Source organism: Macrosteles quadrilineatus, unplaced genomic scaffold, assembly GCF_028750875.1.
Source record: "Macrosteles quadrilineatus isolate MER2022 unplaced genomic scaffold, UCM_ALF_1.0 Scaffold_4__1_contigs__length_99947679, whole genome shotgun sequence".
Classification (NCBI taxonomy): domain Eukaryota; kingdom Metazoa; phylum Arthropoda; class Insecta; order Hemiptera; family Cicadellidae; genus Macrosteles; species Macrosteles quadrilineatus.
Genome location: NW_026542597.1, coordinates 45,181,073 through 45,208,634, shown reverse-complemented (window position 1 = coordinate 45,208,634; position 27,562 = coordinate 45,181,073). Strand labels below are relative to the sequence as shown.

The window sequence follows — 27,562 nt, the reverse complement described above, 5'->3', positions numbered from 1 at the left end:
AAGGATTTAGTCCAGAAAACAGCTGTTTGCCGCCAGCTTATTCAAATGGGGTTTCATTGCGTAATACTGTTCTGCAATGAGTTTTACCGGACACCAATCAGCTGATTATACTGTATTTGCGTGGCAATGATTGGTTATAAACAAAAACATAACCTCTCTTAGAGGTCATGACTGGTGATGTTTAGTCCTTTAGTTGGTGGAAATATATATGGATTTGTACGAATTAAGTAGTATGGCGTAAACTATCGTACGTCACTCGTCCGAAATGTGTTTGCCGGACTCGTATGGTAATCCCGTACTCGACTTCGTCTCGCACGGGAACGACCACACTCGTCCGGTAAACATTTATTTTCAGGACTAGTAACGTAATATACTATTAATTCAAATTTAATCTACAAATTATACGTTTTGACAGCGACAGTGATACAGGTAACAATTTTCCGCGAACAGTTAGATAAGCTATGCTGATGCGCCGGTATGATTCGGAAGCGTACGACATGGTGCGGTGGTGGGGGATGATCTACTGATCTGATCCACGATCCTCGGGCTCGGAGTTGCACTGGCAGTCTAGACGCTAGTTGGTCTGAAACTAAACAACCCTACTTGCAACGTTGCCAATTCTACCTGGCCGCGGCCTTTAGTTAAAGGTGGCCCGGTGGCCGTGCCTTAACTCACGGCCGCCTTTAACTACAGGCCGCGGCCTGGTAGAATTGGCAACATCGCAAGTGGTGTTGTTTCATGGCAGACAGGTGACATCAGCTCATTAATTCGCACTTTATTGATTTAATTTTTAATTTATGAACATAAATTTATTAAAATATTGAAAATAAAACATACAGAATTGAAAATTGAAACAATTTGAATTAAAATCTATATCTGTACATTTGTAAGCGGAGTCAATATTGTCATAGTCCAGTAATGCAAATAGTATAAGTAATGCCGGATAGGTTGACACCCTATCCGGCATCGCTGGTCTTGGTGACGAAGGAGGTAATAAAGGTAATCAATCTTTCGTAAACACAAATATCATTAGTTGCTTCCAAAAAAATCAGCTGTTACAACACCACTTGCGACGTTGACAGTTCGAAGGCCGCGGCCTGTAGTTAAAGGCGGCCGTGCTTAACTCCTGTCGGCGAGTGACGGTGTGGTGGCATCGATATCTTGCGGTGGTCATGTCATGAATTTATTGCCATGGTTTAAGGTAGGCCTAAATGCACCAGTAGCTGACAGTGCTCCAGAAGCTGACAGTTTGAGTTTCTTTACATTATAATGTGGTCTCTTAAAAATATGTATTATTTATTTATTTATTAAACACCAACGGCAAACACCATTTTACATTAAGTAGTTACAAAAAATATAATAATTAACAGAGGAGTAACAATGCATAAAAAAATATAACAATGTATAAAAAATATAACAATAACAAAACATAACAATGAATATATCAATAACAAGAATACAAACAAAATTGATCACAAATATTAACATGGGAAAAATCAACAACAAAGGAATAACAACAACAATGCTTTTATGGTGTACCCTCAAGGATGCAGTCAGCCGCAGAACGCCGAACCACCCCCAAGGAGGCAGTTAAAAGGTCCACAGAGCTGCTTATCACATTCCCGAGGCGCATGATCCGGGGAATGGGACTAGATCTGGCGTAGTTGGTCCCAGTATGGTCCAGTTCAAATACACGCTGATGTCTCGTGATTCTCGAAGGAACATGGAAGTTTATCCTTTCCAGCAAGAAGGGGCAGTTGACTTGGTTATTTATCAGTTTGTAGAGAAAGGTCACATCAGCCACTCGCCTTCTGTTTTCAAGACTCGGAATGTCATAGATATAGAGAGCTCATCTACCCGGATTGTACACATGATTGCATTGTTAGAAGAACATATATGTTTATTCTTGATTTGTTTACAAACAAGTCAGTGAAATTTAGCCCATACTCGCTGAATGGTGGTGGTTTGAAAGCGACCCTGTCTGTACACATCACATTTAGTCAATTCCCTTGATAAAATTGTTAAGAAGGTAAGTTTGATTTTTTGTCATTTCGCTAAATTTCTTAAATAGTATTAATGATTAGGCTCATTATTTTGATCAATTATACCTATGTTGACAATTTCATGATAAAATTGGGGTGTTAGGGGTTTTGGATTTAAAATTATATCAATGTCAGGCTTTCCCCTTACAAGTTCCACTAGCTGACAGGGGATATTTGCTACTTGCAAGATGAGAGTACATAAAAGAACATGTTTTTAGCAGTCTAAACCCATTCTGCATTAACCTAATGAATAGTTAATGTTTAATTTTATGTGTTTGCTTTCACACATTTTAATTTTTTAATTAATAAGCCAAATTATCTTTAAAAAATGTATATTTTTAAAATATACCTGTATATAAAATATATTTTTTTAATGTAAATATTTTTTATTTTAAAATATGTAAAATAAATTTTCTTAATAACGTTTTACATGATTTTATAATTTAATTATTAAGTTAGATTTTATTCGTCTTATAAATTATAAAACCCTTAGGTTTAGCAGCTAGTACATTTATAGTTCCAGTGTCAGCTACTGGGACAACTGACAGTCAGAGTCAGCTTGGTACAAGCACTTTTTTCACTGTCAGCCACTGGAACACGTACAAAGGTTGAATTAAGCTTAAAAATGTTATAAAATATATTCAAAAAACCCTTTTTGTATGACAAATTTGAAAACTACACTAAATTTAGAATCACATAAAATCCGTAATATCTCTTTAGTTCCTATTTATTCAAAACCACGGATTATTAAGTGCGTATAGTTTCTTATACTGTCGGCTACTGGTGCGTTTACCTTATTGGCTAAGTACTAACGTACTAATACCACAATACTGTCAACCGTGTATTTGCCATTGCCATTGCCCCCCTCGTTTCCGCTTCCTCCTTCCGACTTCCACTGAGTCCAAGAGTCAAGACAAGAACTGAACATGAACAAGAAGTTCAGTTCAGTTTTCTTCACGTTTTCTTAGTTCCATCTCCACTCCTTCACTCACTCCATCCATCGGCATCATCCACCACTCATCCGATCCGATCCAGTTGACCAGTTGTTGGTTGTTGGTTGGATTAGGGTTCGTGTTTTGGTTATGTCGTTTGTTGTTAAATATTACGTTTGTTAATTGTTAGTTTAGTAATATCTGTATTCTGTGCAATCTCAGTGTCAGCGATAAACTTAGTACCGGCATTGTGAAAGTATATCACTAAGTTTAATTATTTATTTGTTCGATAACTCAATAAGTTAGTTCGTGGAATCGAATGACAACATAACAATGATGATGTAGCCTAGGGTAGGCCTAATGGTAAGGTTAAACAGAGAGTATTCTTTGGCTAATACAACATGAACATGCTGAAAACCTTACCGGCTTTTAATTTAATTGAAGCCAGAAAGTAGGTTTTTTTTTGCCAATAGTAGGTGTCCACCACATAGGCCTATCCTTCTTTGGTAGACACATAACACTTGTAGCAACTTAGACCCTAACTTGCTCGCCATCAAGTTACTCCTTAACCCTCCGAGTGTCCCTTGTTTTGGCCTTAATGTCTGCCTATTTTTTGCTCATTTGCAAGGTTTGGCTGCACTTTACTTGACGTCCTACACTCATTCGATTGTTTTTCGATTCAATATTTTCATTCGATTGTTTCATTCGATATATCGTTTGGTTAGTTAGGTTAGGTTAACCTTACCTAACTAACCAAACGATATATCGAATGAAGCAATCGATTAATCGATATATCGATCGATATTTTAATTCGAATGTGTGTAGGACGTCAAGTAAAGTGCAGCCCAAGGTTTTATTAAAACGGATCTGAGAAGCTTGAAAACAATGTTAATTATACTGTTCTTTAAACCATTTTGTTTGGAAAATCATGGGCTTCAATATTATACATAAAACATAAGGAACATTTGTTTCAACAAAATTTTTTAGGTAAAAAAAAAATATTTTGGAAAATTTTCAACAAAAAAATAAGTTCGCGCTCAATGAAATTGTTTACTTAAATTATAGGCCTATAAATATTTGAAAATAAGGAAGTAGATTTGCAAATAAATAAGTTATGGGCTAAAAACAGATTTCAGTACATAGCGTTTAGCTAAGAATGCATAGCCTAACCATAGCTAGGAATCTGGCTGATAATTTACATCAATATCACTAGGCCTACCTACTTCTTCAGGATCATCAACCAGCCCTTCAAAATCACTTAAATCTTCTTTTAATGCACCACGTATATCACTACTTTTGATTTTTAACACTACAACAATGATAAACGTAATAAAACACATCAGTCATCGGTCCGAGGTTAACCAAGCTGTTTACAAATACGCACGTCAGCTGTCTGCTACAATATTTTCGGAACTAAAATGAAAAGCGCTTAGAGACAGACCTCCGGAGAAAGCTCTGAATCTGTCAAATAAAACGATACCTAACTCAATCCAGTTCAATCCGATTTTGTCAGTCATAGAGCCTTCGCCGTAAACAGTGTTTGTGAGTTGCTGCAGCGACACAAAACACTACACAAAGTGTATTATAACACTCAGAGGGTTAATTGTCTGTTACAATTTATGTACCCATTCATAGGTTGTACTGATTAGGCCTAATAGCCCAGTCAACAAAGCTCGAAATATATCCCTCAGCAGGAAAAAATCGTGTAGGCCTAATCCTGGATTTTTGCACAGTTGTAGGGAAGACCCTCCTGAACAACATAGGTTACCGGTACTAAAAATCCTGACCAGTGGGGTGTGTTGTGTGTTATGGTGGGAGGGGGGTGTAAATGCTCATTTTTTTAGTTTTCTGTAAATATCTCAAAAACGGCGCTCTCTAGTGGAAAAATGTAAATGTACAAAATAAAGAGCATTAAATTTCCAACAAAAAAGGTCTTATTCATTTTGTTCCTAAATCAATAAGTTACTTAACAAGATACATGGGGCATAAAAAGTAAAACGTTTAGAAAAACTAGTTTTGTTGTGGTGAAGTGATAATTTTATATTAGCCTACATCGAGTGATATGAACTGATAATAAATGTAGTAAATTCTCGTATATGCAGTAGGCCTACAGCTGTAGTAAAAAGTTTGGGAGGAAGGCCGGGGGTGGTAGCTGAGAGACCAACCTGTGGTAGCCATAATAACATACTGTACGGTATTGTAACTAAAATAGCCTAAACTTGCAGGAAAATTTGTTACACCTGTCTTCTGGGCTCATTCTTGTAATGTATAGGCATAATACTTAATAATAATATATGAATATTTGTCAAAAATGTTTACTTTTTATTAGTTAACCACTTAGATTCACAAGAGACCATCCAAATGTTGTTGATTTATTAATAGGTATTATTATTATTTTTTAAATATATAAAGGGCTTTAAAGCAACAAACTTTTAAGTATAAGCTTAGCCTATTGATTTAAACTGTAAAATGTAAACGTGAAGAATGGCGATGACATGTTTGATTTGTGACAGTGTTGTGGTTGACACTTATTATGAGGTTGGTCAAAAAGGGATACTAGGATTATTGAATGCAAAATTTATATAAAGGACTAGCTGACCCGGCGAACTTCGTATCGCCTAAGTTATAGGTTTCTCCTAAGACAGACCGATGGAAAGAAAGTACCGTTACGTTTAATTTTCAAGATGATCTCGTTCGCATCGCTCAATCACGTCCTGGTTGAAGTTCGTTCGCTACGCTCACTCACCTTTGGGTTGGAGCTCGTTCGCTGCGCTCACTTGCCTTCAGGTTAGCTCGTTCGCTACACTAACTCGCCTCCAGGTTGAAGTTCGTTCGCTACGCTCACTCACCTTTTGGTTGCAAATTAGCTGTTGTCATAAATGTAAAAGAAATAATAGTGCTGCACCCTGTTGGTAATCCTTGTAACTTTAATGCTATTGAACATCATAGAACAGAACCAACTTGTTTAATTGAAACAGCTGTTAAGATTCGTTAATTCCATTTCTCATAAGGTTAACATGGGAAACTCCAGAGCCACTGGGGCAGAGCCTTTTTAAGAATTTCGAAACGGGAAATAGTTTACGTCCGATTCGCATACCTACAGAATTTACACACCAAATTTCATAACGATCGGTGAAGTCGTTCCGGAGGAGTTTGCAGACAAACACTGTGACACGAGAATTTTATATATTAGATGGAAAATTTATGCTTCAAGAGACAAGACAAGTGGTTTTGTACATAAATTTTGCAGAAAAATACTTTCTAGGCTGAATGGGGAGACACCATCCTGAGACACATCTGTACAGTTGCCGTCCTGTTCACTGCTGGTGCGATATACCACGAAGATTGCCAGAAAAAAATTGTATAACATCTGAAGGAGCCTCGAGGAAGAGGGGCGGCCTCTTCTAAGTAAATGATGACTGACAGTCAACTTTGAATCAGTTAGGCCTACTTCATTTGCTTGGATCAGTTACTTCAGTAGGATTATTACCCATTAGGTTTCAGGATCAAAACCTACCTTTGAAACAATCAAAGAGAGGATGAAGGACCGCATTAATTTCAGCCAAATAAGCAATAGACTGCTGTGTGCTTTGGTGCTACAGGAGAAAAAAAAATCTTGAATGATTAGTGGTATGTTTCAAAGTTTAAAGATACAGAGTCAGAACAAAAAAGGATTGTCGAAAGCGCAGCCAAAATAATATTGGAAGATATTGAAACAATGGCATATGAAAATTGTGTTTTCCCACCTGCTGACTAATTCAGTAGTAGTGCAGAAGAAATGGTACGGTACTTGAATCACTTTGGGTCTTTATGGAATGAGTAGCAACAAATAAAAGATCAAAACCCAAAGTACCAGTAGAAATAAATTGATTGCCATAACTGCTCTGATCTCTGCGATTTGCCCTCGATCTTTTATTTCTTCTCTCCTACGCAGTGTTGCTCTGTAGGCTAATACACAGAAATTTTTGGTCTAAAAACCATGTTATTTACTTGCGAGTTTGTGGTTCAGTGGAACCTATTATCAGCTCAACAGCTATCACTCCCACTTGTCTACCATCCTTAAGAGCCTGCTCCACAAGAAATATTTTGTCAATACATCTTCGACAATGCCAATTTTAATACGTCAACCATCGATGAATTCAATACTTTCAGAGCATGGGTGGTATAAAGTGTGTTACCCCTGCTTCAGCTCTATCAAAGCCTAGGGAGAACAAGAAAGTCCATGAAGTATCATCTGCCACTGAAGTAGCCCATACAGGGGCCCTAGATCTAAAGACATAGGATGGTTCTACGAATGCGCTTCAACATATTACCTAAGTTATATTACTCTGCTTGACCTGAACGAGATCCACCCACTCCCAGCCGATAGGCTAAATTGACTTCTACAATGGTTACCACTGGTTGGTCTCTCAGCTACCAGCCCCCGGCCTTCCTCCCCCACCTTTTACTACAGCTGTACTTCATATACAAGTATTTACTACATTTATTATCACCCCCTGTATCTCGTTAAGTATTGATTTATGAAGAAAATGAATAAGACCTTTTTGTTGGAAATTTAATGCTCTTTATTTTGTACATTTACATTTTTCCACCAGAAAGCGCCGTTTTTGAGATATTTACAGAAAACTAAAATAATGAGCATAATGAATAATGAGCACCACTGTAGAGGTAGACGTCACTGTTGAAGTAGATGGCCCTGTAGATCTAGACGTCGCTGTAGAGGTAGACGGCAAGGACTTCTCAACTTTTTGCCGGTTGAATGGATGGATTCCGCTTTTGCAGAATGCAGACTCTAAGCGTAGACAGAAATGTTGAAAAGCATTCTTTGGGCAGCCATACCTTAACTGGGTGTGAACATTTAAAGTTCATGAGAATCCTGTGTCAAACCATTTTGAGGGGACCATAAAAACCCACTTACAAAGGCTGGCACAAGTGTGAAGCATTTGCTGGCAGAAAAACGTAATGGATATATACGGTAGAACCTCGATTATCCAGAGTAATCGAGAACCCCCCAGAATGGGGGGGGGGAGGGGGACCAAGAATAACTGAAAACCAAACAACTGGTTAATCCAACATTGCAATAACATATAGGCCTATTACAAACCCATAAAAACGTCTAACGGAATAAATGGACGTTGATATAATAATTAATTTGCATTGCATATCATCATAATACAATTAGCATTGCGCAATTGTGATATGTTAAGTCCTTGGTTCAGTAATAAAAACTGTAATATTTAAAATCTTACTTAGTCAAACCAAACAAAACAAAAATTGCTTAATACTGTTCAGCAATAAATCACTTAAAGAACAGAACAATTAAAAGTCTAGTAAGCTACTGCTACTGTAGTCATCATAGGCTACTACTACATGCTTCTTTAAACAAAAGAATGTCGATAAAAACATTAGATAACTCAAAACGGCATAAAATCATAGTACTTAAAGCTTAAGTCTTGAAGATAACAACAACAGTCGTAAAATAAAACTATGATTGCTTTCATAGCAGTGAAAGCCAGTTGAGCGGAGCAATCATGTTTCATGGTTTTTAGTAAAGCAATAAATGAAAAAATGTTTATAGGTAGGCCTATAATACAAAATACAAATGTTCCCACACACTGCACTGCTAGCCTTTACTACTTCTTTCACCACTTCCTACATCGTGGTTTGAACTGTTTCCCTCCCTTCCCATAGCATTTTAGGATTTCCAATTACATTAATCTAACTGCCACAAAGGTCGTTCCCACACTCAGCACCTTTAGCCTTTACTACTTCCTTCACCACTTCCTACGACGTGGACCTGTTTCCCTCCCTTCCTAGAGCATTTTAAGATTGCAGATACATTAATCTAACTGACACAGAAGGTTCCCACACTCCGCACTGCTAGCCTTTACTATTTCCATCACCACTTCATACGCCGTGGACCTGTTTCCCTCCCTTCCCATTGCTTTTAAGTATTTTAGAAACATTAATCCAACTGCCACTAACGGTTCCCACACTCCGCACTGCTCGCCTTTACTACTTCCTTCACCACTTCCTACGTCGTAGACCTGTTTTACTATGCCATTTATGAGATGGATCCACCGACTGATTGTTTTAGATAGGCCTAAATGTTATTTTTATAACCTTATTTTGCTACCGGTACGTAAATCAAATCCATAAAATTACAGTCTTTTGCTAAGTTTTACTTTGTGAGGAAAAACTCCAGTATATAAATTAACAATATTTGAGATGTGTATAATGGAGTCAAAATAATCCTACTAATTTCTTTAATTAATTAAATTGGGATTTCGTCCCACCCAGATGACTGTTTAGCTGACAAGCTTGCTATGGTATTTAATCATATCTCTTTTTGTGACTGGACAAAATAAAAAAAAGTCATCGATGTATATAACCTAACTGGATCACGCCCTGCAACGAGAGTACAGCGCTGAAAACGAGCCGGCGCTCAATAGGTTCCCCCCACCACAAGTGCCCCCCATACCCACGCGGCACCGGAGAATGACTCTTGCGTTGACTTCGGAGTTTAAATGATACATGTTGACCTGTCAGATTTAATGATCATTGGCTCAAATGAAAGCCGCTAATTTAATAAACAATTTGATACCAAATTTATAAACTAACTTGAATAGAACTGGAGTTATGGATCGTTGATTAAAAACAAAATCTGAAATATTTTGTATTTTCGTTGTTTGGAGGCACACAGTTCAGAAAGAATCTTGTCCGATTTGAATAGCTAAAAGCTCAAATTAAGGACCATAATTTACTGATTATTTTTAGTTTGAAACATATAATAAAAACATGAACAATACTGGAGCTACTGATTTTTAATCATCGAAAGACCTTATAAAAGATAGGCCTACATTTTGGTTGTTCACTTTTGGATGCTTGAAACTCGTCCGATTTGAATTACTAATAGCTTAAATGAAAGCCGGTATTTCACCAAATGTCTTTAGACTTAAACATATGACGTATCACAATTATAACTTGAGATACTAATCTTTAATTGTAGAAATATTTCAGAAGAATTCAAATTTTCCTACATTAGAGGCTTATGAATCGCCTTAAACTTGCTTGATTTGAATGATTGACGTCTCATATGAAAACCCACACGTAATTTAACAGTTATTTCAAGACCAAAACGAAGTCTTTGGCTTCCTTCATTCAAACTGGAGATATATGAAAAGCTATAAGACAATTTTTAGAATTATAACTCCCTATAATATATACAGGGTGTCCTGGAACTCACTACCAATATTGTAGGGCATTGCTCCTGAGTAAGAAACTTATCCAAATATCATATTTAATTTGTCCGGAAGTCCTTATTTACTCAGACAACCACAATTTTCACCTTATGGTTTAAGAATAGAACCACAATTTTGTTTTCACATAATTTTTTCTAAAAAGTGGTTAAGGATACGAAATTTAAACTTTGCACAAACATTAAAGACAACTAGACAAAGCTCTAACAATAATGACAATTTTCATATTCATATAACAAAATGGCGGCCATATAAGAGTTTTGTTAAATCAACAACTTTTGAGTTAATTATGAAAGAAAATTTTAAATAGCTACAATTTTGTTTAATGAATTTGAAAAATTTTCAATTATTTTTAGCTTTGAATAGTTATTATAAATTTTTGTGCAAAGCTTCAATTTTGTATCTTTAACCACTCTTTAGAAAAAAATTATAAGTGAAAGAAACAAAATGGGGGCTGTGGGAGTAACTAAGGACTTCCAAGCTAATGAATTCATATACTGTAATATACTGTATATGTGCTTTGGCATCAAAGATGTTTGCTGGCAATGTGTTCCGAGGCCACGGATCAAACAGAGGTCTTAGTGAAGACAATCATTAAACGCTCATTAAAATTATATGCATGTTGTATTAAAAAGTATATATAAACTTATTTTGTGTATCCACGTCTATCAATGGCTAATGATCGTTATATGTAAAAGTTGTATTGTTGATTAGATTAATTAACGTGTAAATACATCTACGACAGTTGTTTAGTTTAATTACCTTTTATTATTCTACATGTAACTACTATACCCAGGAAATGTATTGCAGTAGTGTAGTTTTTCTTAATATTGTAAGAGTAAAAAATAAAGGGTATATAATATGATTTAATGTCAACGGATGTACTGTACTATCCAACCCAAATGACAAAATAAAATAATCCATATCAATACATATACCATCAAAACTGTGTTATAAATCCAAAACTACAAGAAAGTTAAAACTTAAATATGTGTTCCGGGTCCGTATGTTATAATTTAGAGAATGTACCTATGAAAAAATATTACATACAATACCATACACGAAAAGAGAAATTCATTAAAACATTTTGGTGACAAAAAATAAGTAAAATACCCCCGCCGCAGCAAACCTGCCGACTAAGCGAATTTCCATTTGTCTGAATTGATTTTCAGTTAAATATATTTTAATAACATTAGATTTAACGAGTACCTAGGTTTGCTGCTACAAGAAAACTAATAAAGTGTGTTTTCGAGTAAAATATTGATAGCTTAGCACAAAATAAATAAATTTGCCAAGTTTGATCGAAATATATTCATAAACAAGCAAACTACAACATTTGACAATATTCTCCATAAGAATAACATGGGAATTTTAAATTTACAATTTTTTTTCATTTTCTCCGTTACTAATATTCGAACAAAAATACTTTTATGTACTAAATTATTTGTTTTTTTAAGCTCTTTAGAAAGGTCTAAAGAGAAATTGGGAAATTTTGTGTTTTGAGGGTCAAAAGTGAGAAAAACCATTTTTTACCCCATAAAACCCCCCGTAAAGCCCCGTTCCCATGGTCCGATCGTGCTGGTTCGCGAACTCATTCAAGTTTATCCCGCTTTACACCTTTAAACCAAATTTCATCAAAATCGGACAAAAATTACTCTAGTTATCGCGTTCACGGACGTATATATATATATGTCTATATATATATATATATATATATATACATATATAAAAATTTGAACGAATAGTGTTTTTGTCCTCTGGGGACATCAAAATGAAAAAGTAAATCGGTCCCGGGTCTAGGTCTTACCGTGCCACCTACGGTAATAGCTACTTCACAGCCACCTCTAATACAAGGCCGCGGCGAGTGAAAAGCGGCAACGTCGCATCAGTGTCTTGGCGTTCGGTCGTTTTACCATTACAGTGAATGGAGGAGTCGCGTACTCTACGTACATAATCGCGTTTCTACTACCTTTAATCATTAGTAATGACATTAAACTTCTTACTACAGCATGCTAGATAGATGTGATGTGCCTGGATGCAAGAATTATTACGATAGCTCAATTAAAAAATTAATAATACATACAGTGTTCTAAGATTCTACTTGATCCACCGCGTAAGCAACAAATTGCTTTCTGCTATTCTTCGATCAAATTAGACATCTTAAAAATATTCTCGTTTTTGTGTGAAACATTTTTCACGAATATGAGCTTAGATTAAATTTGTAAAAAAATGTAAGAATAAGACAATGATTGGTGTAAATATAGACGCGAGAAGCAAGTTTTAGGTAGTAATACCGTACTATTTCCTTATTTATTTGTCTATCTTATTGATAAATGCTGTTGTTAAGTGATTAAAATAACTTAAATAAATGCAACTTCAAAGAAATTAGCCGGTGTTTCTGTTAAGTAGGCCTACTAGTAAAAAAATATGTAACCTACTGCACCATCTAACAATAAAAGCATCATAGTCTCCGAATCCAGTCTGGATGTTGATGTGATAAAAAATTCTATTAATATTGTGGAAAGCCATATGGAGGCCTAGCTTCTGAAATTTACAAAATGGCAAACGTTTTTCTTAGTAATTATTCAAAGAAAATAAATTATTTAGTCAGTATGCCTTCACAATGAAAACTTCAAATTTTGTTGTCGCTAACTTATGGTTTCTCAGGTAGACTAAAACATAATATTCCTATTAAAAATTTAAAATTAATTTTATTTGAACAAATTGTTAGATGTTAGTCTCTACAAATCCCAAAGTCTCTACAAATATTGAAGTGGCAATAAGTTAGTCCTACTGTATAACCATTCTTGGTATAGTAGCTTTATTTTGTAAAATTTAAGCACAGTCTGTCTAGTAGTTTTTACTATGTTGAATAACACACATATATACAGACACCATGAGATTGTTATATAATAGTGTAGATTATCAAATTAACAAAGGAAATATTTAAAGTTCATCTATTTCCACATTCATCGTACTTACAATACGATAAATGCAACCAAAAACATTATCTTTGTATATTTTTAGTTTTAGACATATTGCGGTATGTTGAAAATTTTCACTAAATAAACAACCTAGATTACAATTTTGTCTATTTTACCATACTGTACCTTAAAATCTACTAAAATATGTTATTACGTATTTAAATACTTTCATTCATTGATACAGAGCAGCAATACTCTCATTGATGTTCATAGCCTAGCGCGTGTGAAGACGGACGCAGAGGGGGTGTGATTGCGGCGTTGCCAGTTCGAACGTCGCGGCCTTGTATTAGAGGTGGCTGTGGCTACTTCCCTATAGGGAAATTCGCTAAAAGTGTGATATGTCGGCGGTCACAATGCTACTTCAATGCTATGGGCCGCTCCGGTACCCCAATTGTGGTGGGGGGAGCGGCGCGGCGGCGGCGGACCGTTTTCGTTTACCAGCCGAGCACGATCCAGTTAGGTTATATACATCGATGAAAAAAGTTAAGCTTTGTACCTTTGTATTATTTATGTAATTTATTGCATCGTGAACTGAACCACCGATGAAGGACTGTTGACCAACACTACTACCAAAATGGTATTTAAAAGCCTCAACTATTTCACTTGGACCTTTTATAATGTTATTGTAACCAGTTAGCAACTCATTACAATGGAAACCTTCTGAGATAAATCCGGGCTGTTTCCTAACTACTCGCCCAGTTCGTTTTTGCAATATTATTAGAATGCTTGATTTGTTAAGATAGAGCCTATACAATTTTTTTTCCTACTGTCAACTGACAAAGTGGGCTTCCTTGCACAGATTATAGTACAGAAAGCCTTACTTTGGCACTTGGTTTTTAATTAAGCGCACACCAGTTTTCCAACCAAACAACACAAAACAGCGTACGGTACTTTTTTTGTGCAGGTAATCCAAGTAACACGAGTGCAAAGTGTCCCTTCGCCCACTAGTTACACAAATAACTATTGATGCAAATACAATAGTTTTATGATCCTTTTGTAGTTTTTATAGAACATTTGAAAACAGCAGTTCTAACGGCTGAGTCATTATAAAAATTGTTTAAGTCTATATAATAATTTGCGTTGTTTCAGGTCTCAAAGCATGGCTGAGTCAAACAAATTTGCTGGAAACTTCCTATCATTGCTTGATGATTTCAAGGCAAAAAAGCCTGGAAACAAGAATGAAGAGGTCAACAGTGAAAGAAAAAAGAGCAATGCAAATTCAAGCAGTAAAGAAACTCATAACAACGACAATAGTGAAAATCTAGGCAATGCTTCCAAATTTAAAAGAAAAAAACAAAGAGACAATAGAAGTCCTAAAGATGGATTTGTTGAAAATCCAGCACTTAAATCAGAAGAAAATATATCTGATCAATTTTTTTCAATGGTTGACAACATTGAAAGTAAAATGTCTCAAAATACTAAGAACAAAAAGTTTAAGGAAAAGGACACAAGTTTGGTAGATTCCGATTCAAAAACTACTCCTAGAAATCGATCAGATTTAAATGATAGAAACAATGATGGTAAGAAAAGTTTTGATGATTCCAAGAAAGATGGGCATAGTAGAGGATGGAGGTCGAATATTAGTGATAGCAATAATCAAGCCCAGAGAAGTAATGAACGTGTCAATAAAAGTAGAGAGCCAGAAACATGGACAAAAAGATCTAATAAACCTATGGGTTATAAGTTTTTGGAAAGTTTGTTAGATAAAGAAACAAGTTTTGTTTTAACCACTTTGGCAAGTCCAAGATCTGGTTTTCAAGAACTAGTAAATGAAACTCCAATAAGACCTGACTTGTTGATGTTAATAATCAAGGTTTTTGACAAAATTAATTACTCTGAAGCGCAGCAACTAAAAGTACAGATATTTTCAAATACTTTTAGGCCTGAGTTTGTTGATGAATTGAAGAAGTTTTTTTCACAGATTTGTATTGATGATAACCGTACAAGACTAATGGCCATGAACACTTTCTTTGTAAATGTTCTTAATGTCTTAGACACCGTAGTAAATCATTTCCCCTCGCTCATGAATGAGAAAATGAAAAGCACTTTAAACACGTTAAACCTTGCTATGCTAAGTGTTAAAGATGAACATCATATTCAAGTCAGTGAAGAACTGTTTTCACAACTTAAAGAACTTACAAACCAGGTTAGTTCTTACATTGAGCTTAGAACTAAAACTAGCAAAGAGCACCGCTACAATGTAAATAGAAAAGAAATTCCACCACCCAACAATTATAGAGACATTCCTTTAATCCCAACAGAAGAGGATTTAACGACAGATGGATACCTGCGACAGAACATTGTCAGAGGATCATACAGAGATGTGGACCACTACCTAGATATTCAGTTCAGACTATTAAGAGAGGACTTTATAGCTCCTTTAAGAGAAGGAATTTTAGAGTATGTAGTTAGTCTAAACACTCCTTCAGCAAAGCGCAGATATTCAAATGTGCGAATATACCCCAAAGTTAAATTTGATAACCCCGTCACATCTAGAGATGTTTTTGGTTTCGACATACAGTTTGACTGTGATAAAAGATTGCCTCGCAACATAAACTGGGAATATAACAAAAGATTCATGCCTGGCTCATTACTACTCTTGAGTGATGATAACTTTCAGACATTCTACCTCGCAACTGTCGTCGAACGTAAGATTGATAAACTGCAAAAGGGGAAACTATTTATAACATTTGTCCCAGGAACTGATATCCCGGAATATCTTGTCAATCCCGGAGTGTTTTTTGTGATGGCAGAATCTGAAGTGTATTACGAGGCTTACAAACATGTATTGTCTGCCCTTCAGCGAATGAATGAGAAGAATTTCCCAATGAAGCAGTATATTGTAGACGTTGATACAACTTGTTTCCCTCCAGCACATCTGGTTGATAACTCTGTTTACAAGATTTCTAAATTCGATGTAAATCTGCTTGATGACAAAAGTTGGCCATCCCCAGAAGACTTGAATCTAAACCTGTCTCAACATCAAGCTTTGAAATCCGCTTTGACAAATGACTTTGTCGTTATTCAAGGACCCCCAGGCACCGGCAAAACCTTTCTTGCTCTCAAGATAACAGAGATCCTTTTGAAAAATCAAGTTTCATTCAACACTCCGATTGTAGTCATATGTTATACAAACCATGCATTGGATCAGTTCCTCGAGGGAATCTTGAAATACACAAAAAATTTAATAAGGATTGGAATGCAGTCACAGAACGAGACTTTACAGCTGTACAACCTAGAAGAAGTGAGAAAGAAAATGAAAGAAGCTAGGAATACAAATTATTCAGCTCTCTTCAGAGAAACAATGGATCAGAAACGTGGGTATCAGTACAAATTGCAAGCAATAAAAGATAACATTGAGCAACTCTCAAATCCAGTGGGCATTTTGGACATACATGTACTGCGCTCAGTAATAACCCCTCTGCAGTATAATCTACTTTCAGAGGATCCCAATGTTTTGTTAAGTTGGCTGTTTTGCTATGACGATCCAGAGTTTCAAACCAAGGAAAGAAATGAAGGATCCAACATCTTAGATGAAATACTGAACGAGAATGACAAACCAAAAAAGGAGCTTGACAGAACTAATTTTTTAGAAGAAGCTACAAATGTAACATATAATCCTGAAGAAGAGCTCGAAGAATTTGATGAAGAAGAGAACGCTAAACGCCTAGCTGATATGAAAGAAGATGACTTCTACGAAGAAGATTTCTTTGATGAAAACTACGACAGTGAATTATCATACAGTTTATCTTTTGATGCCATTAATGCTAAGATAAACCAAATTAGAAATGATTTTGCAAACAGAGAATATGAATCCCAGGATGCTAAATATTACTATAATCAACAATGCAAACAGCAAATTGATGAAATGAATTGGCAAGCACAAGTCATGCATGAAAGGTTTGAAAGATGTAGAGGTTATGTATTCAATCCCGATAGATTTCAGTTGTTTCAAAATGTTGGCAATTTGTGGGATATAGATGCAAATGACCGATGGGAATACTATATAACATGGGTTTATTTATACATGTGTCAACTAAAGCAAGTTGTTCAACATTACACCAAAATGTAAGTAGCCTACTCAATCACTTTAAATTTTAAATTTAAGTTAGCCTATGTTATACATAAAATTATAATATATATTAATCGTACCTAATATAAATTATACATAAGTATTTATTGAATATTTGAGTGGATGGGGCCAATAACTCTAATTTTATTTATATAGATTTGAGTGGATGGGGCCAATGACTCTAGCAAGTCACAACCTAAATAATCTTTTTAGTGACATTTTCCTGAATACACCACTTAAAAGCTAAAATGTGATGTGATGAATGATTTGGAAACAAAATTGATTTTTTTAATCTGAGGAATTTAAGCAATACAATCTATATTTTTCATACCAGGTTTGCTGCTACAATGACGGTATAATAAAGTGGGTTTTTAGTAAAATGTTCTAGCTTAGTATGAAATGAAAAAAATGAATTTGTCAAATTTGACTAAAATATAATCTACAAACAAGCAAATGCCTTAACTTATCCTCTATATTCATAACTTAAGAACTTCAAATTAACTTAATTGATTTTTTAATATTGTCTCCGTGACACACTAAAAGAATTCTTCGATCAAAATTGTTAAGCAAGATGAAAATTCAAATTGCAACCTCTGTATGACACTATGTATTTCTTAAAGAAATTGATTGATTGACTATTTAGTGCATAACAAAGATTAAAAAGCCTATATTAAATTATTTATTTGTTGACCTCTACAAAATGATCCACGAAGAAATTGCTATTTGAAATTCGTTAAAACAATTCATTTTGTACATTATAGCATTATTTTACAATCAAAGGCGGCTACAGGAAAAATTTCCAAAAGATTGTACCTTTAAATTCCCTTGTTATGTTCTTATAACGGAGGAAAAGTTAACTGTTAGAGTTACCTTGTTTTTTTATTTATTTTGTACACATTTTGTAAATTTAGCCTTATTCTTTTATATGCAATTTTTTTCAAATATCTGTTACAGATATTTGAAAAAAAACTTTTTATTTTCCTGTTGCAGCAAACAAACCTAACTATTTAGGTAGGTACTTGTTACTAGATAGGGTACTTTAAATACTTTATTACTTACTGAAATGGCGAGCATGCGAAGGTACTGTAGGTATTTTAAGCCAAAAAATCAATGGAAATTAGTGTAGGATGAGTGGTGCGTTCTTGTAATCTTGTTACTGACTAAGGTCGACATGTTCCTTAGACAATACTGTTAATTAATAGCCCATACAGCCAATGGCAAATAAGGGACCTACAGTTTATAGTGGAATCTGAACCACATTTTTGCCTTGTAATTTACTTGTTAAGTCTAACTAGGCCTATACTAATGAAAATCTAATTTCATACTCTGTTATATAGGGTAAATATGCAGTTAGTGTCTTTCACATGGAATTGTACTATATTGAATTGTTTTTTTTCAGTTACCAAGACATAATCATGAGACTACACGAGTTGCGGCAGTTGGAAGATGTGAGATTTGTACAGACCGCTTCTGTGGTAGGCCTCACCACCAGTGGGGCAGCAAAGCGCCGAGTGCTTTTGGAAAATTTAGGCACCAGAATCGGTAAGTTATTAATTTAGAAATAAAACATTCTTTCAAATTTTAGTCGCAACATTAGCCAATGGCCATGATAGGACCTATTGGGCTTTCATACCATGACTTCTTAAAGCGATCACAGTCCTATCTGTAGAGTTTTTTGTCTGTATCAGTCCTACAATTTTTTTTAGGAAAGGTAAGAACTACTAATAATCAACCCCATTGTGATACATGTATCATTCATTCTGAATACAACATTCTGACCGGTTATCTTATTAAAAAAATGAACTTTCAACTGCTTTGTCCATGACTTGTCTGAAAATACACAACTTGAGTACCTAATATTTGCCTTAGAAAATTGCAACTGTTATCAGTGGTGATTAATGGGACTTAGTGCTTTTACTGATGTTTAGAAAACAATAATTTTTGTAAACATTTGGTTTTGGAATCTGTGGAGGTAAGTGAGTGGTTGTTTATCTGTAAATCAGCTGGAGTTAATTTACTAATCAACCTCATTTGGCACTTAACACGTTCACTGCGCTACGAGATCCCGAGGTCTCGTATCGTACCTAGCCCGTAGTGCGGGACCCATAATTTGGCTTCTTCCCAAAAATTACGACATCGATATTTCGGCGTACAGTTATCGTAAAGAAATTAAACTTGTACATATATAATGCATTTTTCTTGATGTATCAACTAGTAACTATGAAATGAACGAGATAAATAGATCTCGTAATGCACTGAAGTAATAAACTTTTACTTAATTACGATACGAGACCCCTGGGTCTCGTATCAAAAGTAGTTGTTCCAAGCACTACTTGAGGCTAATGGGGTGATTAGTAACCATGGTAACCTTTGTTGAATGCTTGGATGAAAGAAGGAAACCAAAGAAATAATTCAAGAACAAAGAGAAAGAATAATGGCGTTTTTATACTGTTATTAGCACTAACGGATGCGTAATAAAGGTCACTGGTAAATGACCTAAAATATCACGATTGTGCAATGTTGTATTTTGATGTAAACAAGCAAATCATTTACATTAATTCGAATATTTCTCCTTGTCCCTACTAAATCATACAAAAATCAATGCTAAATAATCGTCAAACCGGACAAGAAATTTCCGATAAACAACTTTGTATCATTAGTTTTTGTTTTGCGATTGGGATCCCTTTCCCAGCCCTTTAGGGAAGTGGTGCAAGTCTAAATATAGCTTCAAGGTTGCACCCATCCCTTCCCCCCGCCCACTCGACTCACTGTTGGCATGCACTCATTTCGAGGTCATAGCCCAACCCCAAAATTATAACGAAATAAATACAGTAATTTGTAAACATATTTCATTTGTATTTTATTTAGCCTGAAATCAGCCGTAAGGAAACGCATTAATATAAAAAGTGACAAAAGAAAGATCAAATATATTTTTTATAACGATTACGATTATAGGGAATTCGTAAATAAACAGGTAACATATATTTTTCTTAATTTGTTATTGTAGGAAAAGAATAAATACAAATAAACAATGAACTATTACAGCTGTGCGGTACGAGATCTCGGGGTCTCGTACAATGACGTCATTTACTTCCTGGGCTGGCTGAAGATTGTCAACATTGTACTGGTTCAGATAAACAAACACTCAGCGCTCTCTTGCCTTTCTTTACGAGGTTATGATGCGCAAAAGATTACTGCGCAACGTAATCTCGGGGTCTCGTATCGCACCTGGGTAATCATAGCGGACGAGACCTATAGATCTCGTAACGCACCATTGGAATAATGGTGGAAAATATGCAACGCAGTGAACGTGTTAAAAAGAGGATTTCATGCGAGTACTGTAAACACCTTCCCGTATGACTTGAAAACTTTACTTTTTGCCACACTTCCTGCAACAGATATACTGGATAAGTGAAACACAACCCATACAATGACAACACTGTTCAATATACAGAAACATGTCATACAAAAACAATCTGATTGTAAAGAATTAAACTAGATTCTTAATTATAATATTCCAAATACAAATCAATTAGTCATAGAACATTAAAATATTATTGCAGTCAAATCAATCATTGCAAAGACATGAAAACAATATGTACAATTAAAGTTAACTGTCTCAATTAGATACCTACAGTGGGACCCTTCTGATAATTATTTAGGTGCGACCGACAGAGGGTTTACTTTAAAGGTAATGTTTTTAAACCTTTGCGATATTTGTGAAAGTGCAATATGCTTGACCAAACCTGTAGAGCCTACTGGAGAAGCTCATATTATGCCTTTGAACAATGTCATGTGTATGTCAGAGTAATCGGTAAATTTATGGTACTCCAGCTGGCTTTACCCTTCACTTTCTGTAAACAATGAACTTCTGGTCTACAGAAAGTACAGAAAAGACTGCTTACTGTGTAGAATGGTAAAAACTGTATTATGTTAATTCTATGGATTGTTTGAACATTTACAGTGATAGTGGAGGAAGCCGCAGAGGTGTTGGAAGCGCATATAGTCACATCTCTTGCCCCAAGTGTCCAACATGTCATACTGATTGGTAAGTATCAAAAGTCTGCCCAGTTCAAATCCTTCCTATTACCAGTGATGAAGTTGTAGTTCAGCTGTATGTCCAATTATATGAAAAAAGGTTTGGTCTCTCTCTCATCTGAAACTGTTATCATTTTATTTCTACCTCATAACTAACTTGCATAGTGAGTTGATAATAATATGCACCTTGATATGAAGTGGAAAACTAACTGTAGAAGTTTGATTAAATATATATTTAGATCTATTTAAGTTAGTTATGTTGCAACCTACGATTGACTCTGGACTCATATTTGAAACTAGATAGTTAATAATAACTATACACAAACAATGTGTCATAGATTTGAATATACCCTTCTAATTCACCGTTTACAAAATATAACAATTATTCTGTTCCTTTGCCATCTTATCTAATCTCACAATAATAGTTTCAAGCTCTTGTAAAGTACAACACTGCTCAAACAATAAGAAATGTGCAATTTTCTTACTTTGAAATTTATCAAATTTTATTAACCATTCAAGTGAACAAACTAAAAATGTAATAAATTTCTAATGTACGAAGAATTATAGAACACCCAACACCAACACAATAAATTCAACAGCAAAAACACTCTGTAATTGGTGATGAAATTTTGAAAATTGATGTGTCTAAAATTGTAAACAAAAAGTTACCCATAACGCTGATGGCTATTCCCAATTTAGTAAGGTCTCTGATTTTCTACCATATTGTCATTTGATTTTTTACCTCCAGCTATGCCTTTTTGTTAACCACTTTTTTTATGAATCTTGAAATTTAAATAGTTTTTTTAGGCTTTGGCCTAATTATGTTCCACACCAACTGCATAAGGTACCTAATTAGACACATGTTTTGTGTTGTTCTAAATTTGTGTTTCTTTAAGACGCCCTTTTACTTTATTTTTCTCTGATAGTAGTACACCATTTTCAGGTGACCACAAACAACTGAAACCCAACCCAGCTGTTTTCAAACTGGCTAAAAAGTACAACATGGACTGTTCCTTGTTTGAGCGGATGTTGAACAACGGGTTGGGTTGTTCTGTTTTGAACGAACAGCATCGGATGAGGCCAGAGATTGCGTCACTCATCTCCCCCACCATCTACCCCCAACTGGCCAATCATCCCTCAACACTAAACCGTTCAAAGGTCAGAGGCATCGACAAGTTTGTCTTCTTCCTCACCCACGACAAGCCGGAAGATCAGGTAAGGAAGATATGTGAAAGTTGCATTCTAATAACAGATGTTGACAAAAATTAGTGTCCACCATGAGAGAGATATTCGAGGTCAATATAAGTGAGTTTGTTTACATTATCATCATTGTCATCATTAAAAAACCCTTAAAGCCAATGCTAAAATTATTAAAATGTCATTTGAAGTTGTTTATGAAAAACAGATTTTCCCAGAACAAAGCCTAGCATAAATATTGTTTTTGGCCTAAAACTAAGATATTTCAACGAATTTGAACAAAATTGTTGGAGCTGTTTTTGAAATCATTAAGCAAGCAAATGTTAACTTGTGTAAGTATAGATTTTCCTCTTGAATATTGATAAGTCTAGAACCACTTACTTAAAATATTTCAATTGATAAAATTAATGTTATCATTTTTGGTAATTAGCAGATGTTTGAACTAGGTGCTAACTATTTGAGGAATTAAACCTTTTCTATTCAAACAAAGTAATAAAATAAATAAAGTGTTCAGTATTTAGTTTCAAGATATTTTACTGTTTCATAAATTGGTGTAGGTTTTAACAGAAAATGAGTATTTGACTCAATACCAGATAAGAGTGTTGGTGTTAGTCATCACTTATCACTGACAGATAAAGCTGTTATCTGATACGTCATTATCAGCTCAACTTAATATTCCCTAAGTGTTTTAATACTCATAACATAACACTGGTGTATTTTCTTAGCACTATACACAAAACAAATGTCCAGTCCTTAGCATAAGCATAGAGTGAATAAGCTGTAACTATTAATAATATAAAACCAACAAGCAATAAAATTTCTACCCTGGGAGATCTCCAGTTTTCTTTTGTCAGATGATAAAAGTGGCTCATATTTTATTTTATCTAGGCCTATCACATTTTATGAAATTTATGGCAATCATTAAAATGTGCTTTTTAAAATGCCTAAACTGAGAAAAATCCTGTTACTATTCAAATCAAATCTTTATAATTCATTAAATAACATGTGTTACAATAAATGTCGTCAAATTTAAACAACTAGTGTACCTGTGGCTCGAATTCGAGCAATTGCGAAGCATTACAGGCGACTCAAATATTATGGAAATACTCACACTCTACACAACAGTTAGATACAATCAAAATCTTTTATAAATATCTTATCTTTTTTCAAAAAGCTGATCTTGTTTTTTTTAATGTTTTCTACAAATTTTTCTCTCTCATAGCCGCATTAGGTTGTCTATGATAACGATTATAAATGAAAAAAAAAACATTTCTATTTCTTCTACTTGGTTGTGTTCTATGACTTTTTCTATGTTTCCATTGTTTGCAAATCGGTTATTTCAATGATTACTCAAGAAATGTAGGACAGTGTTAATTCAGTTTTATTTCTAGCCTATATCAAATTGTCCAGGATTTCTCACTCTTTTCCATTCTAATAATTACACCAACCCAAGTTTCGTCTATAGATGCAATATGCCAATGAATATCACGTACGTACAATCTCCAAGAAGTGGTAAAAAATGCAGAAACCAATAGATACAGTAGCTATAAGTTAACTCCAAAAGAAATAATTTTAAGAGTTACTGTGATATTAGGATTTTCCACTGATTTGGTAATAGAACATTATATTTCAAAACATGACACGATGCAGAATAAAATCCATTTTAAAATCAGAAAACCCCATTGCAAATACTGTACTTCATTTTGACAAATAATTTAAATATTAACAGCTGTTTCATTAAAAAGTAGTGTAGAATTATGCATATGGTCGTAATGTAAACAAATCTGAAGAGGCAACTTTAACCCTCCAAGTGTCCATAGTTTAGGCCTTAATTTAATGTCCACCTATTTTTGGCGCATTTGCAAGGTTTTATTAAAACGGATCTGAGAAGCTTAAAACAATGTTAATTCTAATGTTCTATATACCATTTTGTTTGGAAAATCATGGGCTTCAATATTATATATAAAACATAAGGAACATTTAAAAAAAAAAAAAATTTTTAGGTAAAAAAATATAATTTCGAAAATTTTCAAAAAAAAAAATAAGTTCGCGCTCAATGAAATTGTATAAATTATAGGCCTATAAATATTTGAAAATAGCCACTTTGTTCTAAATTTTATGAGGATTACAAATATATAATAATATAAGGAAGTAGATTTGCAAATAAATAAGTTATGGGCAAAAAACTGATTTCAGTACATAGCGTTTAGCTAAGAATGCATAGCCTAACCATAGCTAGGAATCTTGCTGATAATTTACATCAATATCACTACCTACTTCTTCAGGATCATCAACCAGCACTTCAAAACCACTTAAATCTTCTTATAATGCACCACGTATATCACTACTTTTGATTTTTAACACTAAAACAATGATAAACGTAATAAAACACATCAGTCATCGGTCCGGGGGAACCTAGCTGTTTACAAATACACGCACGTCAGCTGTCTGCTACAATATTTTCGGAACTAAAATGAATAGCGCTTAGAGACAGACCTCTGGAGAAAGCTTAGAATATTACGGAAAGAACGATACCTAACTCGATCCAGTTCAATCCAATTCAGTCAGTCATAGAGCCTTCGCCGTAAACGATGTCTGCGTGTCGAAAAATCGACAAGTAACACTACACAAAGTGTGCTGCTTGTCGAATTTTCGTCAAGTAACACTGGGAGGGTTAAAGGCTTCTGGGGCAGAGCCCCAAGGGAATTTACCTCGTTTCTCTTTGATGGCTCATCTACAGAACAATACCTTTCTTTAGAGACCCCTACCAAGTTTCTACGCCCAGCCGTTCTCTGAAATTAGCTGTGACAAAAACCCGTTTTCCCCCCATAAGAATAACATGGGATGGAAATTTAAAGGCCACTGGGGCAGAGCCCCAAGGGAATTTGCCACGTTTCTCTTTTGATGGCTTATCTACAGACCAAGCCCTTTCTTTAGACACCTCTACCGAGTTTCTACGCCCAGCCGTCCTCTCGAATTAGCTGTCACAAAGAAAAACAGTTTCAAATTAATATATAGATAACCATAAAAATAACTCAAATACATGACTAGGCCTACAGCAAGCATGACATTAAATATTCTCTATTAATATGTTTCCAGACAATCAATAAACAATCTCAGATAAGCAGGGTACGTAAATAAGTTAAAAAATATCATACCTAAAGGCTCGGGGAAAACGACTTATGTTGATAAATAACACTTGAGAAACTTTCCACACTTGGGGCTTGTGCATAACATTTCTCTCATGTTCAGCAAATTGCCACTTCGCACACTAGTTATAAATACCCCCGCCGCAGCAAACCTGCAGACTAAGCGAATTTCCATTGACCTGATTGGATTTACACTAAAATGCCTCCATAAAAATAGCACATTTATTTCCTATTTAAATAGAATGAGTTTAACAAGTACCTTAGGTTTTCTGCAACAGGGAGGGTAAAAAAGATTTTTTTATAAAATGATAATAGTTTAGTAAGAAATAAAAGTATTTTCCAAACTCAAGTTATCGTGCGGATGGACACATATATATATATATATATATCTCTATATATAGATATATAAAAATTTGAACGAATGGTGTTTTTGGCCTCTGGGGACATCAAAATGAAAAAGTTAATCGGTCCCGGGCTTAGGTCTTACCATGAGACCTACGGTAATAGCTACTTCCCTATAGGGAAATTCGCTAATAACTATAGTTTGTATTGTCTTGTAAATTGAAGGCTTATATTTGAACTAGTTGGTATAAATTATTTATAGTATATGCATTGTTAGTCTAATTTAAAACTAACTAACTTATTGTAAGTATGTGGGATGTAGTATATAACCGAACACTGAATGGAGCGCTGTGTACAATGACGCCACAAGCAGCTACTGTTTAGAATTGATTATTGTTGTTTGAATTGGGCAGCTCTTTATGTTAATCAAAATAAGAAGGTTACAATACCTGCAGACTGCCTTTAGTGGTTCTTAAATATCCAACAGGATTACGCGTTTCGGTATTTGTTAAGTCTTTATGTTAAGTTTTGAAGAAAATCTTAGGAAATTTGACTTAGGCCTAATCACTTTAATAACATAATAGATTTTATGAATCACTGTGTTTGTTCTATGTAGTTGCCAGACTCGTCCAGTAAGCAGAACACGCACGAGGCAGACATTTTGATGGAGTTGTGCAAATATTTGCTGCTGAATGACTATAAGCCTGAAGAGATAACCATACTAGCGACATACACCGGCCAGGTGTGGTATATGCGCAAGGTAAGTAACAACATACACTATAACATGTAATCAGCACTATGTGATTGGGTGGAACAGCAAGTTTACTTACTCATAGAAATAGTTTAATTAAAGGTACCAATTAAAGGTACACTTGTAACATACAGGGTGTTTCAAAAAGAATTATCCGATCTCGTAGGTTTATAATTTGAAAACTAATAATTATATATGGACACTAGGTTATTTTATACAGGGTGAGTTTCTACTAAGTGCGTTAATTTTTACCAGTTATTCTACTCACTAAAAGGAACAAAAAATGACAAACAAAAATTTTCCATCCCCACTCGTTATGCTGTAATGGCCGATTATGTGAATTTTTAAAATTACCTGTAGTAGCTTCACTAAAACGAGCATAGAAATTAAGCCAATACACGTACAGCATAATAACTTATACCAATAAAAAGAGCATTAAATTTCCTACAAAACCATTGCAACACCTGTAACATACAACCATATTTTCACCGTTGTATGTCTCACATAACATAAAAAAAGAAGTTTCAAAATTATTAAGGAAATTGACAGGAAAGCAGGCTTACCTTTAAATAAGTCCATAGAGACACATAAAACATCACAAAATTAAAAGTAGAAATTTTCGTGGTCACTGACCACTTTTTCAACCACTGGAGATTGGAGAAATGGCAAAGGCAGTTGCAATTTGAATCTATTACACCTTGTCCAATTGGTCTTCTGGAGGACGACGATTGGCTCAGGACAAGGTGTAATAGATTCAAATTGCAACTGCCTTTGCCATTTCTCCAATCTCCAGTGG

The 27,562-nt window shown here is 34.8% G+C and overlaps 1 protein-coding gene across 1 annotated transcript in view; it reads left to right on the top strand.

The window, feature by feature from the left end:
• Nucleotides 1-3,148: 3,148 nt before the first annotated feature.
• LOC128993318 (NFX1-type zinc finger-containing protein 1-like) overlaps nucleotides 3,149-27,562 on the top strand; it is a 98,343-nt gene continuing 73,929 nt past the window's right edge. Inside the window, exons 1-6 of the mRNA XM_054417134.1 lie at nucleotides 3,149-3,337; nucleotides 14,307-17,285; nucleotides 18,689-18,831; nucleotides 21,254-21,337; nucleotides 22,271-22,542; nucleotides 26,632-26,775. Coding sequence (XP_054273109.1) covers nucleotides 14,317-17,285; nucleotides 18,689-18,831; nucleotides 21,254-21,337; nucleotides 22,271-22,542; nucleotides 26,632-26,775 — 3,612 coding nt within the window. The 5' untranslated portion in view covers nucleotides 3,149-3,337; nucleotides 14,307-14,316. The remainder of the gene's footprint in view (nucleotides 3,338-14,306; nucleotides 17,286-18,688; nucleotides 18,832-21,253; nucleotides 21,338-22,270; nucleotides 22,543-26,631; nucleotides 26,776-27,562) is intronic.